A 13,843-nucleotide genomic window follows, 5' to 3' on the forward strand; every position below is an offset into this window, starting at 1 on the left:
CCAAGTAGTGCTAAAGTAATTTACAAAGCGATACTAGAGGCTGGTTCTGATTCCTGTTACTAAGGTTTTTTTAACTCCAAGTTCAAATCGCACAGAAAATAAAATTTTCTCCCTAAAAGGTTCTGTGGAAAATGTTCTCTGTTCTATGTAACAGCCTCCTCATGTGTGTTTGTGTCTGAAGAGAGGACTAGTCTGACAGGAAGAGTGATAAATCTGGAGCTTGTTTTGGCGTCCCGGAGGAAAGGTGGGTGGAGCGTCTCACAGTAAATTAGGAATTCAGAATGAAAACGTAGCCGAGTTTATTTGGGTTTCTAGTGACACCTCAGAATTATTGTGCAGGCGTGTCAAAGGCGGCTCAAAGTAATGACTGCTCCTCCTCCGCCCTCGGGATGCTGCGTGCTAAGAAGGGGGAATGCCTCTCCTTTGGGGATGAGGGTGGGAACCTTCCCTTTCCCACCTGAATCAGGAAGGGGCAAGAGGAAAGGATTGTGGTTTGGAGTCCAGTCTGGCTCTGCTGAGTTCCGGAGAGGGGCGGGAGGCAGTTCGGGGGCGTGTCTGAGCTCGGGATTTGAGGTCTGAGGCCAGGATTTGGAGACTTGCTTCAGAATTTTTTTGGGGGGGTATCTAGGTTTGGGGGTGGACGCTGACAGTGGGAGGAAACAGGAGACTGGGTCGCATCTGAAAGGCACTGAGGTAGGATCTTGGGGCGGGGGCGTTGAAAGTTGAGGCGAGGATCTGGGGAGTGGAAGTTGAAGCCTGCCTGAAGGTACTAAGGATCTGGGTGAATGTGTCGGGTATTGATGGTGCAGGGCTGTGAATGGGAATCAGGCTCAGTACCAGATCTTAGGTGAGAAGTAAAGAGGCTAGAAGAAAAGAGCGTCGAGCAGCCACAGCCTTTTCCTAAAGCGACTCACACCCAGACACACCCATCGTCCCAGACACACCCAGTGCCCTCGGTGGCTGGAGGCAAGGCAGTACCGGGGCCGGCTAGACCCTGCTCCCACTGGGCCTTCTCCGAACTCCCAGCGGCTTCCACAGCTGCAGGGGTCTGGCGGGTCCCCCCAGCGGGGAGTCTGAGGGCGTGGCCAGCGGCCAGGCGCCCGCGGCTCTGGATTGGCTGCCCAGAGGGCCCGTAGGCGGGGCTCTGGGTTGGGTCCCTCTCGGCTGTTCGCAGACGGCGGGGAGGCGGGGCCGGCGGGAGCCCGGCAGCCAATGGACGCGCAGCCCCGGAGCAGTTACAAAGGGCCGAAGCGAGGCCGCCGCGGCGGCGGGGGAGGTGGGGCGAGGCGAGGTTTGCTGAGGCGAGGCGGCTGCCGGGCCGGGCCGGGCCACAGGCGGTGGCGGCGGGACCATGGAGGCGGCGGCCGCTGCTCCGCGTCCCCGGCTGCTCCTCCTCGTGCTGGCGGCGGTGGCAACGCTGGTCCCGGAGGTGACGGGTGAGCGGCGGCGCGGCGGGACTGGCGGGCGGCTTCGGGGCGCGCGGACCGGGCCCGGCCTCTGGCTCGCTCCTTCTCTTTCTCAAACATGGCGCGGGGCCGGGGGCGCAGGTGGCGGCGCCTGGGCCGGGGCCGGGCTTTCCTGCTCGGGCCGCCGCCACGCTAGCCGCGGGTGGGGAGCGGAGGCGGGGCTAGGGCCTGGGTCCGAGCGCGGGTGGACTTGCCCGGCAGCCCGCGGCCGCCCCGGCTGCCGGCTCTCCGGGGGAAGTGGCGTCGGGCGAAGCCGTCCGGGGTCGGGGGCTGCCCTCTGGGGAGCGAGTGGGCGCGGGCCGACGGCCGGAGGGTGTGAGGCTGGCCGGGACCGGCAGAGCTGGGACTGCTCCCCATTCCCCTCGGGGCGCTGTGTGGCGTTGTCCCGGGCACCGCACCCCGAACGAGTAGGTGCTCCAGGCTCCGGGGTCCCGGGAGGGATTGGGGTCCGAGGAGGCTTCCAGGGCAGGGTGTGAGCTCTGAGCCTCCAGGGCCTCCCCTAGCAGTGGGAGGGGGGGATGTGTGGCAGAGACCCCCGGGTCAGCAGGGCCGCCCTGGCCTTTGGCGCCGGCCTGACCCCGCCGAGAGGGGCCGCTTCTCCAGCCAGGGGTGGCTTTGGAAGGGGAGCTACTGTGAAGCTTTGTGTGAGGACAAGGAGGCACTAACATGTGCGGAGTGCTTCTTCTTTCGTGCTTCTGGGGAAGTGTTGAAGTGAATCCAGTAACCAGAGGCTACAGATTGTTTTCGTAGTAGAAACTTGAACGTTTGCTCACTCTGCGGGGGTTTGGAATGTTTGAATGGAAATGACTCTGAATTGATCAAACGCTTTTATTTCCTCGAAGGAACATCGCTAGAGATGTTCCATTTCTTGAGTGACAGTAGTTTGAATCAGTCGTCTGTGTAGCTGGTTTTCGAGGGAATGTTTCCTGCGTTTTCCAAAATGTTAAATTAGGATGGGGTATGTGGTCGTCACCTACCTCGCGGAAGGAGAAGTGAAAAACTTTGTTAGCATCCAGGTTATAGTACTAGAAACTGAAATATAGAGCCTTAGTGTAAGCAACTAAGATAAAGTGAAAGTACGTTTCTGTGTCTGTAATTGAACACCAAATGTTTTTAAAACAAAAAGTTCAAGACTTAGGGTGCCAATTATTATTAATAGCTACTGTCTTTTAAGAGCTTACTATGATGTAGATGCATAAAGTACACCAAAGTACATTATCTAATCCTCACAACTAAACCCTTAGGGCTATGTGGCATTTGCCCCATTTTATTTATTTATTTATTTATGTCTGTGTTGGTTCTTCGTTTCTGTGCGAGGGCTTTCTCTAGTTGCGGCGAGCGGGGGCCACTCTTCATCGCGGTGCGCGGGCCTCTCACTGTCGCGACCTCTCTTGTTGTGGAGCACAAGCTCCAGACGCGCAGGCTCAGTAGTTGTGGCTCACGGGCCTAGTTGCTCCGCGGCATGTGGGATCTTCCCAGACCAGGGCTCGAACCCGTGTCCGCTGCATTGGCAGGCAGATTCTCAACCACTGCGCCACCAGGGAAGCCCTGCCCCATTTTATAGATGAGAAAACTGAGGTGTGGAGAGGCTAAGTACTCAATTATTAAGAGCTGGAGTTAGTACACTGAGGGTTCAGTGTTTCCAAAACCTATACACCTTAATATATACACCTCACTGTCTGGCATAGCCCATTTTTCTTTTTTAGTCCTCTAATAGTGATCTTTATTATTCACTTTTAGATTTTTGTCCTCACAATTAGAAAAACAGGTTGGCTTCTTTCTGACTCCTAGTACATTCTTTTTTTCTGGCCCTGCCACGCAGTGGTATCTAAATTCCCCAACCAGGGACCGAACCCGTGCCCCCTGCAGTGGAAGTGCCAAACCCTAACCACTCCTAGTACATTCTTGGAGTCCCTACACACTGGGCCTACATTAGAGGAAACAATGGAGTTTTGACATTGGCCTGAGAAGGGGGACAAGATAAATGTGTGGACAGGTGGGAGAATCAATATAGTTATGCATCAAGCATAAGTAACATTTCCACACCACTATTAACTCAAGTAGCGTAGTTCACTCTTCTCCACCTAGCTTAGCACACAAAGTGTTCGTGTATTCAAGCATCAGTATTGGACTTAATAGATGTACAGAGTATTGCTCAGTCCATGCCCTGGAGGAGCTTACAGACTACCCTGGCATGCCTACAATACAAAGCCAATCCAGGAGCTATTATTATGCTTAAGTCTAGACTACCTCAATTGGTCTGCCTGTTCTCCTTGATTATGTTGATGTTTCCATTCATCCTTTCATATATTCTGAAGAAGCGCAAATGCTTTTTAAAATTTATAATTTGGCTTCCTTTTTAAGAGTTTGCAGTTGTTCCTTATTGTCTCGGCATCAGTTTTGTATTTCTCTGCCCAGCTTCTGCTCTCTCCAACATAGATTTCTCTAGGGAAATTGGTTCCTTGTCCGTGGTACACAGTTTAGTACCACTATGGCTACATATATATCCTGTGTGAGAATGCTTCCTTTCTGCCATTTCATAACTTTTTCTTTCAAAACATGCCTAAAACCCAACTCTTATTTACATTAATGCCTCTTGAATGTTTTGTCCTTTCTTCATATGCAGCCATCAGTTTAGTTCTGCCTGTTATCCCTCAAATCCATTTGCTTTCCAGAGTTTCTCTCACCTAGGCTTTTTTATGGGCTGCTGCCAAGCTAATCTTCCTCAGCCATCCCCACAAAGGGTTTACGAGATTTCCCATTTGTATTCAGTGCTTAGAGCAGTACTTGAGGCTTATGATTAGGGCCGTCTCTGTGTATCCAACCAGAGATCTCACATCCCACTACTGCAAACCCTTGATTCCAGCGTTTTCTATTTTTCCACCCACTCCTGACTTTTCAGCCTTCTCACTACATATTTAATTTTGCCCCTTTTGGGAGTATGATGAGAGAAGTTCTCAGTCCTGACTTCCTATACTGCTTTAGTTTGTGAACTCTTTATTTCCCTGAACTGTATAGAACTTACACTTTGTGTTGTCTATTTCTACCATGTTGCACTGTTACTTAAAAATACTCTCGAACGTGTTATAAGTACCCAGAGGGCAAGGATCATGCCTTTTATTTCTTTTATGGTCTCAGAACCTAGCACTATGTTTTATATTCTGTTCCACTTAAATGCTTGTTGTTTAAATTAATTCTGTTTGACTTGAGTATTCCTTTAGTGTTTATACTGTTAATAAGTACAGTTTATACAAAATTGAGAATTCTGTGTACAATCAGGAAAAGTCATGTGATGTGGTAAAAGAAGCAGTTGGTTATTAGATTTGGTTATTAGCCCCAACTTCTAGATATGCAGAAAATGGGGATGATACCTACTTTGTCTAGTTTATGAGATTGTGAAGATCAAATGAGAAAATTGTATTGGCATTTGAGGTTGCTATTTTGTATTGTTATTAATAGGAGGGCTGATGTTCAACCAGCAATTCCCACTGGGCCATGTGTGTTTTGATTGGTTAGACATTCTTTCTGATTGGTTGGTACCACTGGGGTTCTAGTTGTTAATACTTTTAATATCACCCCTGCAGAGAGGCATCAGTATTCAAAGAGGGAAGTGAGTATTCTAGACTGAAGTGACTGGGGGAGGCTTCCTGGACACTTTAGGACTTAAACTGACTTTGAAGGGTGGCTAGAATTCAGTTGGGCAGAGAGGGGGATTTGATGAGTGTTAAGCTCTCTCTTTGTAAGCTGTGTCCCCTAGCTCCCCTAGGGCAGGAAGCAAAAGCTTCTATTGTCTGGCTGGCAAGTTACTCTTTATAGAGTTAATTTCCTTATTCTGAAATGTGGGGTTTGGATATATTAACCACTGCTATTTTTTGCCAAATTCTAAAAATTCTCTAATATGTGACTGGAAACAGAAAGGTAATCTAAGTGGGATGAGTAATATAATGGGATGCCCACCAGGGCTAGGCATTCAAATGTTGAAAGTCATAAATCACTGAGTTTACAGATGGAAAAGCATAACTCTAGAGGTTAGGTGAATTTCTCAGGGTTGGGCAGAACCAGGACAGGAACTTTGGCTTTTCTGATTCTAGATCTTGTGTCCTATATGGCAGTTTAAAATGTGAAGGATTTGGAGAGGGGGAGGAACAGAGTTAATGGAGTGACTTACCTAAGTGAAGTTATCTTGAATTTCACAGAGCTTAAGAAAAGTGAGTTCTGAAAGTGGGAGGGAGGGGGAATAATTGTAGGTTATAAAGTCCTCAAAAGAAGGTCAGTACCTTTTTTATACTGCTGAAAAAAGGGCCTGGTGTAGTGCTTTTTTTTTTTTTTTTTTTTTTTTGCGGTACGCGGGCCTCTCACTGTTATGGCCTCTCCCATTGCGGAGCACAGGCTCCGGATGCGCAGGCTCAGCGGCCATGGCTCACGGGCCCAGCCGCTCTGCGGCATGTGGGATCCTCCCGGACTGGGGCACGAACCTGCGTCCCCTGCATCGGCAGGTAGACTCTCAACCACGCAGGGAAGCCCGTGTAGTGCTTATTGATTGAGAAAAGTAGGCTTATAGTAGTTTGGAAATTTTGGTTTAATTGAAGTGGGATGTAATCGAAAGGCCTTGTAGCACATGGTTAGGTTTAGAATTTTAGATGATCTACTTTGTTGTTGAAATTAAATGGGGAGGAACTTCCCTGGTGGCACAGGGGTTAAGAATCCACCTGCCAATGCAGGGGACACGGGTTCGAGCCCTGGTCCGGGAGGATCCCACATGCCGTGGAGCAACTAAGCCCGTGCACCACAACTACTGAGCCTGTGCTCTAGAGCCCGTGAGCCACAACTACTGAAGCCCATGCTCCTCAACAAGAGAAGCCACCTTAATGAGAAGCCCTTGCACCACAACGAAGAGTAGACCCTGCTCACAGCAACTAGAGAAAGCCCTGGCACAGCAACGAAGACCCAGCACAGCCAAAAATAAATAAATAAATTAATTAATTAAAAAAAAGAAATTAAATGGGGAACGAACATGTTCAAAATAATGAAGAAGGAGATAAATCTTGTTCCTGTGGTGAAGGATGCTCCTGTGAAGACTTTTGTTGACAGCTTCTCCTAGGCCTAATTGAAACAGTTGCCTGAACTCAATGCTGTTCTTTAGTACAGTTGTATTGTATCAGATATGTTCATGTCTAATGAAGTGGGTTTTGAAAATGCCAGTATCCTATGGATGGCCCTTTTGATATGAGAACATGTCTTTTCAAACCACAGAATCCCCTGCACATGTCAAAAAACCTCATGCCTTTTGCTGTTCTTTCTTGGTCATGGCTTGCATAATGCAACTTTTTCTGAACAGATGGACGCTGGTTTGATACCATGTGATTGGGTCACATCTTCGCTTCCTGGTTCTGGAATTGACAGCAGATGCTGGCATGTTTCTCAGGAATTTTCATGTCTTGTTACATAGAACTGGCTGAAAAAAACTTTTGGAATCTTCTCAAAATTTATAGTCTGTCTTGACCCAGCCTAACTGCAATACTTAGGATAATATTTAATGCATTACTTAATGTAATTTTCTCAATATCAAATCTAAGCAGTTTCCATAAACATTAAGATTTGCTGCTACGCTGAATTAGATCCAGGTTTAGCTGTACAGTTTTAGTCCAAAACTGCAAGTAAGTTTCTTATGGTTACCCTTTTTACATGTGAACTTAACGATTGATTGACTTGTAGGCTTTTTGCCTTAGACACTTTCTCAAACACTAGGCAGAGTAAGTCTGATTGGTTTTATGGGTCAAATTTTATAGATCAGATCTGGCCTTTTGTAAAGCTGCTCCTTCATTTTGGCAATCTGAGAGCAATATACATGATACAGAATGATTTATAACAAAAATATTATGACTTGCAGGATGTACACACAGGTTGCTTTGACATTTCTGTGAAGGTTCAGTGGTCCTTGCATCATTTTATCAGTCTGTAAGGAATATATTTTAAGAATGTGCTAGGAATTCTACCTGCCTTGTCTCATTTAATTCGCATAACCAGCCTTGGATGATAGTTGTGTAATAGTACAAAAGCTTCTTTTGTACCAGTTAATTTCCAAAAGACTCTTTTTTTTTTTTAAATTAATTAATTAATTAATTGATTTTTTTGCGGTACGCGGGCCTCTCACTGTTGTGGCCTCTCCCGTTGCGGAGCACAGGCTCCGGACGCGCAGGCTCAGCGGCCATGGCTCACGGGCCCAGCCTCTCTGCGGCATGTGGGATCTTCCCAGACCGGGGCACGAACCCGTGTCCCCTGCATCGGCAGGAGGATTCTCAACCACTGCGCCACCAGGGAAGCCCTGTCGTTCATATTTTAATCATAAATACATTTGTAAAAGGAAGACACTGCTTCAGATGGAACAGATAGTGACTAACAGTAGTCCAACCACTGAGACTCAAATGATTGTGCATTACCATTGTGCATTACCATTAACTCCATCAGCCTGGGTAGGCAGAGTTGTCAGGAGTTTGCTCAGATTGGAACTTAGTTTGTTCCTATGAAAGTTTGTAAATAGAAGAGCTTCTGTGTTTCCATTTTACAGACCAGGAAACTGAGGTCATGATGTTAATGAATGGTGGAGCCTGTGTTTAACCTTTGCAGAGTGTGTACTCTTTCCTCTACATCATGCTGCTTTCATACACAGTAAATATCTTATAATGCTCATTTTGTCAGGAAGGTTTTCTTCCTTCCTTCCTCCCTCCCTCCCTTCTTTCCTTCCTTCCTTCCTTCTTTCCTTCACCATGAGAATATGCTTCAGCTTGTCTTTATTACAGTTTGCATCTTTGCAACTGCAGCTTACTCAGATGCTTGCAGTCTTTCTTTGACGTTATATTTTTAGGTAATTCGAATCTCTCCAATGATTCTAATGATGGTTGATCCCTCACTATTTGTGTTGATTTATATTCATAGCAGACTCTTTGCTTCTCAAATTAACATAGGCACAGACCTGAAAATTTGAATCAGAGAAGAGAAAAAAGCTATCATTGTCCATCGTTAACATTTTGGCTTATTCTATCCCCTTTGCATTTTTTTGTATAATATAATCATTCTTTAATCATTCTGTCTCAATAGTTTATCAAAGCTAATAAATATGTTTTTAAGATGGCAGAGCTTTGGCTTGTAGAAGAAATAGCTCATTTAATCTTAGCAAATATTTAGTAATGGTCAACTCAGTGGGAGGTATAGAAAAAGACCCACACTTGCTTTCAAGGAGTATGATGCTGGGGAAATATGAATACAGATTCAGTAATAGCAACCACAGGGATTGCTCTCTAGAGGTGATAGGACTTGATCTTGTGCCTTGCAGAATAGGTAGGGTTTAGAGAGGATGAGGGGCAGAGGGAAAGTACTCCTAGGTAGGGGAGGATGATGTGAGTGAAGAAGGAGCATGCTAAGTTTAAAAATTTTAAGGGGAGGAATGGAAGTTCATGATTTAAAGGGTGGGCTCAGAGAATTATGAACCTTGAAAATCAGGAAAAAGAATGTTTAACTGGGGCTTCCCTGGTGGCGCAGTGGTTGAGAGTCCGCCTGCCGATGCAGGGGACGCGGGTTCGTGCCCCGGTCCGGGAAGATCCCACATGCGGCTGGGCCCGTGAGCCATGGCCGCTGAGCCTGCGCATCCGGAGCCTGTGCTCCGCAACGGGAGAGGCCACAACGGTGAGAGGCCCGCGTACAGCAAAAGAAAAAAAAAAAAAAAGAATGTTTAACTGCACCACAGAGGAAATGGAGTAGGGTGGCTACCTAGGAGTTTTTGGAGTAGGTATGATGGCCTTGGGAATGGAGTGAATGGGTGGCTCTGTGACATTTTAAAGAAATAGGAGGAGCTGGTAGTCATGCCTTTGCATGGCTGTTGCCTTGCCTGCAGGCTCTTGGCTTCCTCCCTCACCTCTTCTATGTCTTTGCTCACATGTCACCTTTCTCTCAAAGAGGCTTACCCTGACCACCCTTTTGTAATTGTCATTACCTTGCTTTGCTTTTTCTTTCTTTCTTTCTTTTTTTTTTTTTTGCGGTACACGGGCCTCTCCCATTGCAGAGCACAGGCTCCGGACGCACAGGCTCAGCAGCCATTGCTCACGGGCCCAGCTGCTCTGCGGCACGTGGGATCTTCCCAGACCGGGGCACGAACCCGTGTCCCCTGCATCAGCAGGCTGACTCTCAACCACTGCGCCACCAGGGAAGCCCTGCTTTTTCTTTTTTTAACACTACCTTCTGAAATACAGTATTTACTTATCATATTTACTTATTTACTATGTTTATTGTTTCTCTCTAACTACTAGGATATAAGCTTCATGAAAGTGTATACCTTTGTTTTCTTAATCAGTGTATCTAGAGTGCAAAGAAAGTGCCTGGTGCATCGTAGGCACTCAGTAAATATTTGTTCAATGGCAGTCAGTGGCTCTTAACTGTAAAAAGGTGGAGTACAAAAGTTAAGAAGGACTCCAAGAAGTAAAAAAAGAATGACTCCAGGATTTTTATACCTATATAATGCCTTTAACTAGTAAGGAATTTGGTGAGAGAAAGATAGAAGGGAAGTGAATTCTGATTTGAGCATGTTGAGTTTGAGGTGAAAGTGGGATAGGCAAGTGAAATGGTTCAGTAGGCAGCAACAATATAAGACTGGAACATGGTTGGAATGGGAGAGGACCTTAGGCAGAGAAATGATTATCAGCATTTCCTTCCACCCCATTCTTTTGGATTCTCATGCCCCGCAAACCACCTTAAGTGGAGTATTTATTTTGATCCTGAATTCCTGGCTTAGATGTGGAGCCTTGCTCAGTTCACTGTTAGATTCTTCACTCCCAGTTGCAGGTCCATGTTTTGTTACCCACCCCTACCCCCACCCCCAAGCCAAAGAAGTATATGTTCAGAATCATTTGTGAACTTCTGGTTCTACTGAAATTGGCCTTTAGGCTATGCTGCTTTCTCTGCAGTAATATGACTGACTTCCTGGGAATCTGCTCTGGTTCCTGGTTGAGGTACAAGAGAGGGAGTTTCTTGTTTGAGGCCTGCATTTACTCCACTGGCTTCACGTCACCGTTGTGACGTTAATAGGTGTTACCTTACTGTCTCTTGGAGCTTCCTGATGGCAATATTGTTAAACGCTTTTCATGCTACTGTTTTTCTCTGTGAACCAAACACTGGTGCACTTGTACATATCTCTAGACCATCTTTATTTTTCTCTTTGGATTGATCTAACTTATTTGTTTTCCTTCCAATTTTGAAGGTATTTAAATCATGTGACTTGGTTGCCAGAAGTGTAATAAAATCTTTATGGGAACAGGTTTAAGAGCCCCCACGTATTTGTCTGGCATTAGATTCTAATCGGTGTGTCTCTTTGTCTGGCATTAGATTCTAATCGGTGTGTCTCTCTGGGGCTCACTTTTCGCAAGAGGATAACACCTAACTTAAATGATGATTGTGAAGATAATATGTATCAATAGTAGTGTTTATAGAGTACCTAGCACATAGCCTGATACTGATAAATATTCAATAAATGAGACATACATTTAAATAAGTGAAGGAATGCCTTTTGGAAGAGGAAATACATGTCTGTGTAATGAAGAACTATGATTAATTGGTAGACTGAGAGGCAGATTTCACTCAATGTAAGAAAGGACTTTGTATCAATGGGAGCTGTCATGAAGTGGAACATTATAAGGTGTTATGTTCCCTGTCACTGGAAATATTCAGGCAGAGGTGGGAGGCAGAGATAACCTTCTGTCCAAGAAGTTGTAGAACACATTTCTTGCATTAGGTGAGAGTATGGAATTGATTATCTCCAAGCTCTTCTTCTGTCCCAGAATTCTGTACTTACAGGTGTAGTCCAGGCTTCCTTGCTCATTGTTTTTAGCCAGCATACAGGCTCTCAACTTCCCTAGCATTCACGGCTTCAAGATGAGCACTGTTTTATAACTTTATCTTATTGTATGGGAAAAATTTATTCAGTGCTTGGCTTGTCCTCTGGCCGTTTTCTATAAAAGAATTTAGGACGCTTGAAATAAAAATATATGCAGTAAGACCAAAACTAGTGATCAGAAGGATAAGAACCAATAAGTAAAAGAGGAAAAGAAAGAGAAAAATTAGCTATAACTTTTACCTGAGGAAAGCTTTAGTAGTTGAGCACAATAATTAACTTTGAGTTTTCCAGGATTGAGGGCAATAAGGGAACCCTGAGAGTTTGCATAGATCTCATTGCCTGTTGTTGAGAACACATGAGGAGGCTGCCACCTTCCTTAATAAAATGGAGCCCCCAAACACGAAGACTGCAATGCAGGGAGAATTTCCAAGTGTTAAAAGAGTTCCAGGACCTGGCAGCCCTGATTCTTGTTCTCAGCCTTCCTCTTTAATATGTTTGAGGATTCAGTTTAGTGCTGCTGCTACCATTTTTATTCTGTACTCTAAGGACACACTAGTTTTACCTTAATGCCAGTGGAACATCTGATATAAGGCTGGAATGTTTAAATCAAGCTATCCTAAAAGCTATGGATAGAAAGCAACATAAAACTATTCATTCTGGTTTACAAAGACTCTGTCTTCAGGTCCTTATCTTTTGGCCTGTCTCCATTTGGCAGACAGAGTCTGAATACTGCCACCAAGTGAACTGAGCCAGACATCTACCTCTTTTCCCACAGGCCCAGCTCAGCAAGGTCCAGAGTGTGTCTTTGCTTGGGTTTCCTGTTTGAAGAACTGCCTCCTTTCTGGGTGATGAATTATGGGAATGATGACTTCCTTTAGGAGAGACTGCACTTACCTAGAGAGCATGGCCCTATATATGTTGGTTGTATAGTAACCCAATATTCATATGAAAGATACCCACGTATGTTACCATAAAGGACATTCTTTGGTTAGAGACATGCTTATTTCACTGGGGAAAACAAGTTTCTCTCTGCTCTTGAGCAGAATCTATTATCGAAATCTTTGTATAAGGGGCATTGGGAAAAAAGTGAAGAATTTGGGTTTATCACTCTCCATGACTTGAATGAATTCACTTGCCTTGCATATTCTGCAGTTGCAGAGTTACTTTAGGCCTGTTCCAGTGTTTCCTTGTTCTAATCAACAGGCTGAACCTCCTTATTTTTGTTCACTTGCTTCAGGATAACCATTCCATCTAGATTTCCGAGGTGTGAACCTCACTGATTGCATAATAGTGTATATTTATAGTTCTAGGACACCTTGTGCAGGCATCCTGTTACATTTCTACAATATAAGATCTTTAAATATGTATGGAAATAACAAATAGCTCCCATGCAGAAAAGCAAAGACAAATTTTTTTTTTACTAGAAATAAGGACTAATATACATATTTCAGAGCACTGAACATAGAGGAGATAAACCTGAAGAGGAATATAGAGATAAAAGCAATAACAGTGGCTTTTCATTTATACAAACACACAAACTCTTACCCTCTCTCTCTCTCTCTCTCTCTCTCTCTCTCTCTCTCTCTCTCTCTCTCTCTCTCTCTCTCTCTCCCTCTCCCCCTCCCCCTCCCTCCCTCCCTCTCTCCTCTCTCTCTCCTCTCTCTCTCCTCTCTCTCTCCTCTCTCTCTCCTCTCTCTCTCTCCTCTCTCTCTCTCTCTCTCTCTCTCTCTCACACACACACACACACACACACACAGTATGTGTATGGGGCTTTTTTTTTTCTTGATGTATTCATTCCCAAACCAAACTATAATGTGCTCTAATTGAGTCTCTTTGTTTAGCACATGGCTATTGATTTGAGTACTTTCTCCAGTTGAAAAACTGACATTTTAATTTTGTTATTCAGTGTACAACAGATTTGAATAAAAACACCAAGATTGTGTATTGTAGATTTCCTTCAACAATAATTATATGTAATTATTTTACCAAAATAAACAAGTTAAAGTAGTTTTAGCTATTTTATCTCATTTCACATTTGGGGAAAAAATTACAGACCAGGGATAGAGTTTGCTCTTGTTTCTCAATGAGGAAAGCTAATTTCTGATTGCTAGTTCCAGCTGGTTCCACCAGAGAAGTGTATAGTTGATGCTAGTAAAGAGCACTGAGCATGTGGAGAGGAAGCGCAACTGGAAATAGGTCAGGCTGGCCACATGCTGCTAAAACAGGTGACAGTTTTCATGAGTGTGGTATCTCAGAAATTTTAAGGAACCTGTGAAGATTAAATGAGTTTATGCTCCTAAACTTGGAGCATACTTCCTGGCACATAGAAAACATGAAGTAAATGATTGTTATTAAGAAAATTGTTTTTTATAGAATCATAGAATTTTTAGACTAGAAAGGACCATGAGACCGTGATTATCATTTTCTCTAACTTTATAAGTTAGGAAAATGGAGCTCAGACATTACGTGGTATTTCAGGATAAGCAGGATAATT

At 44.8% G+C, this 13,843-nt stretch overlaps 1 protein-coding gene across 6 annotated transcripts in view; it reads left to right on the forward strand.

The window, feature by feature from the left end:
• Window positions 1–1,264: 1,264 nt before the first annotated feature.
• The window catches only part of TGFBR1 (transforming growth factor beta receptor 1), a 74,085-nt gene continuing 61,506 nt past the window's right edge, over window positions 1,265–13,843 (forward strand). For 2 of the 6 annotated variants that reach the window (XM_022600272.2, XM_089912580.1), the window contains exon 1: window positions 1,269–1,436. In XM_022600272.2, coding sequence (XP_022455980.1) covers window positions 1,352–1,436 — 85 coding nt within the window. In that variant the 5' untranslated portion in view covers window positions 1,269–1,351. Of the gene's footprint in view, window positions 1,437–13,843 lie in introns of all 6 variants that reach the window. The other 4 variants (XM_089912581.1, XM_089912582.1, XM_089912579.1 and 1 more) reach the window with 4 other exon arrangements.

This window comes from Delphinapterus leucas, chromosome 6 (genome assembly GCF_059928025.1).
Source record: "Delphinapterus leucas isolate spDelLeu-1000000601 "Yukka" chromosome 6, BTC_Dleu_Yukka2, whole genome shotgun sequence".
In the NCBI taxonomy this organism is placed as follows: domain Eukaryota; kingdom Metazoa; phylum Chordata; class Mammalia; order Artiodactyla; family Monodontidae; genus Delphinapterus; species Delphinapterus leucas.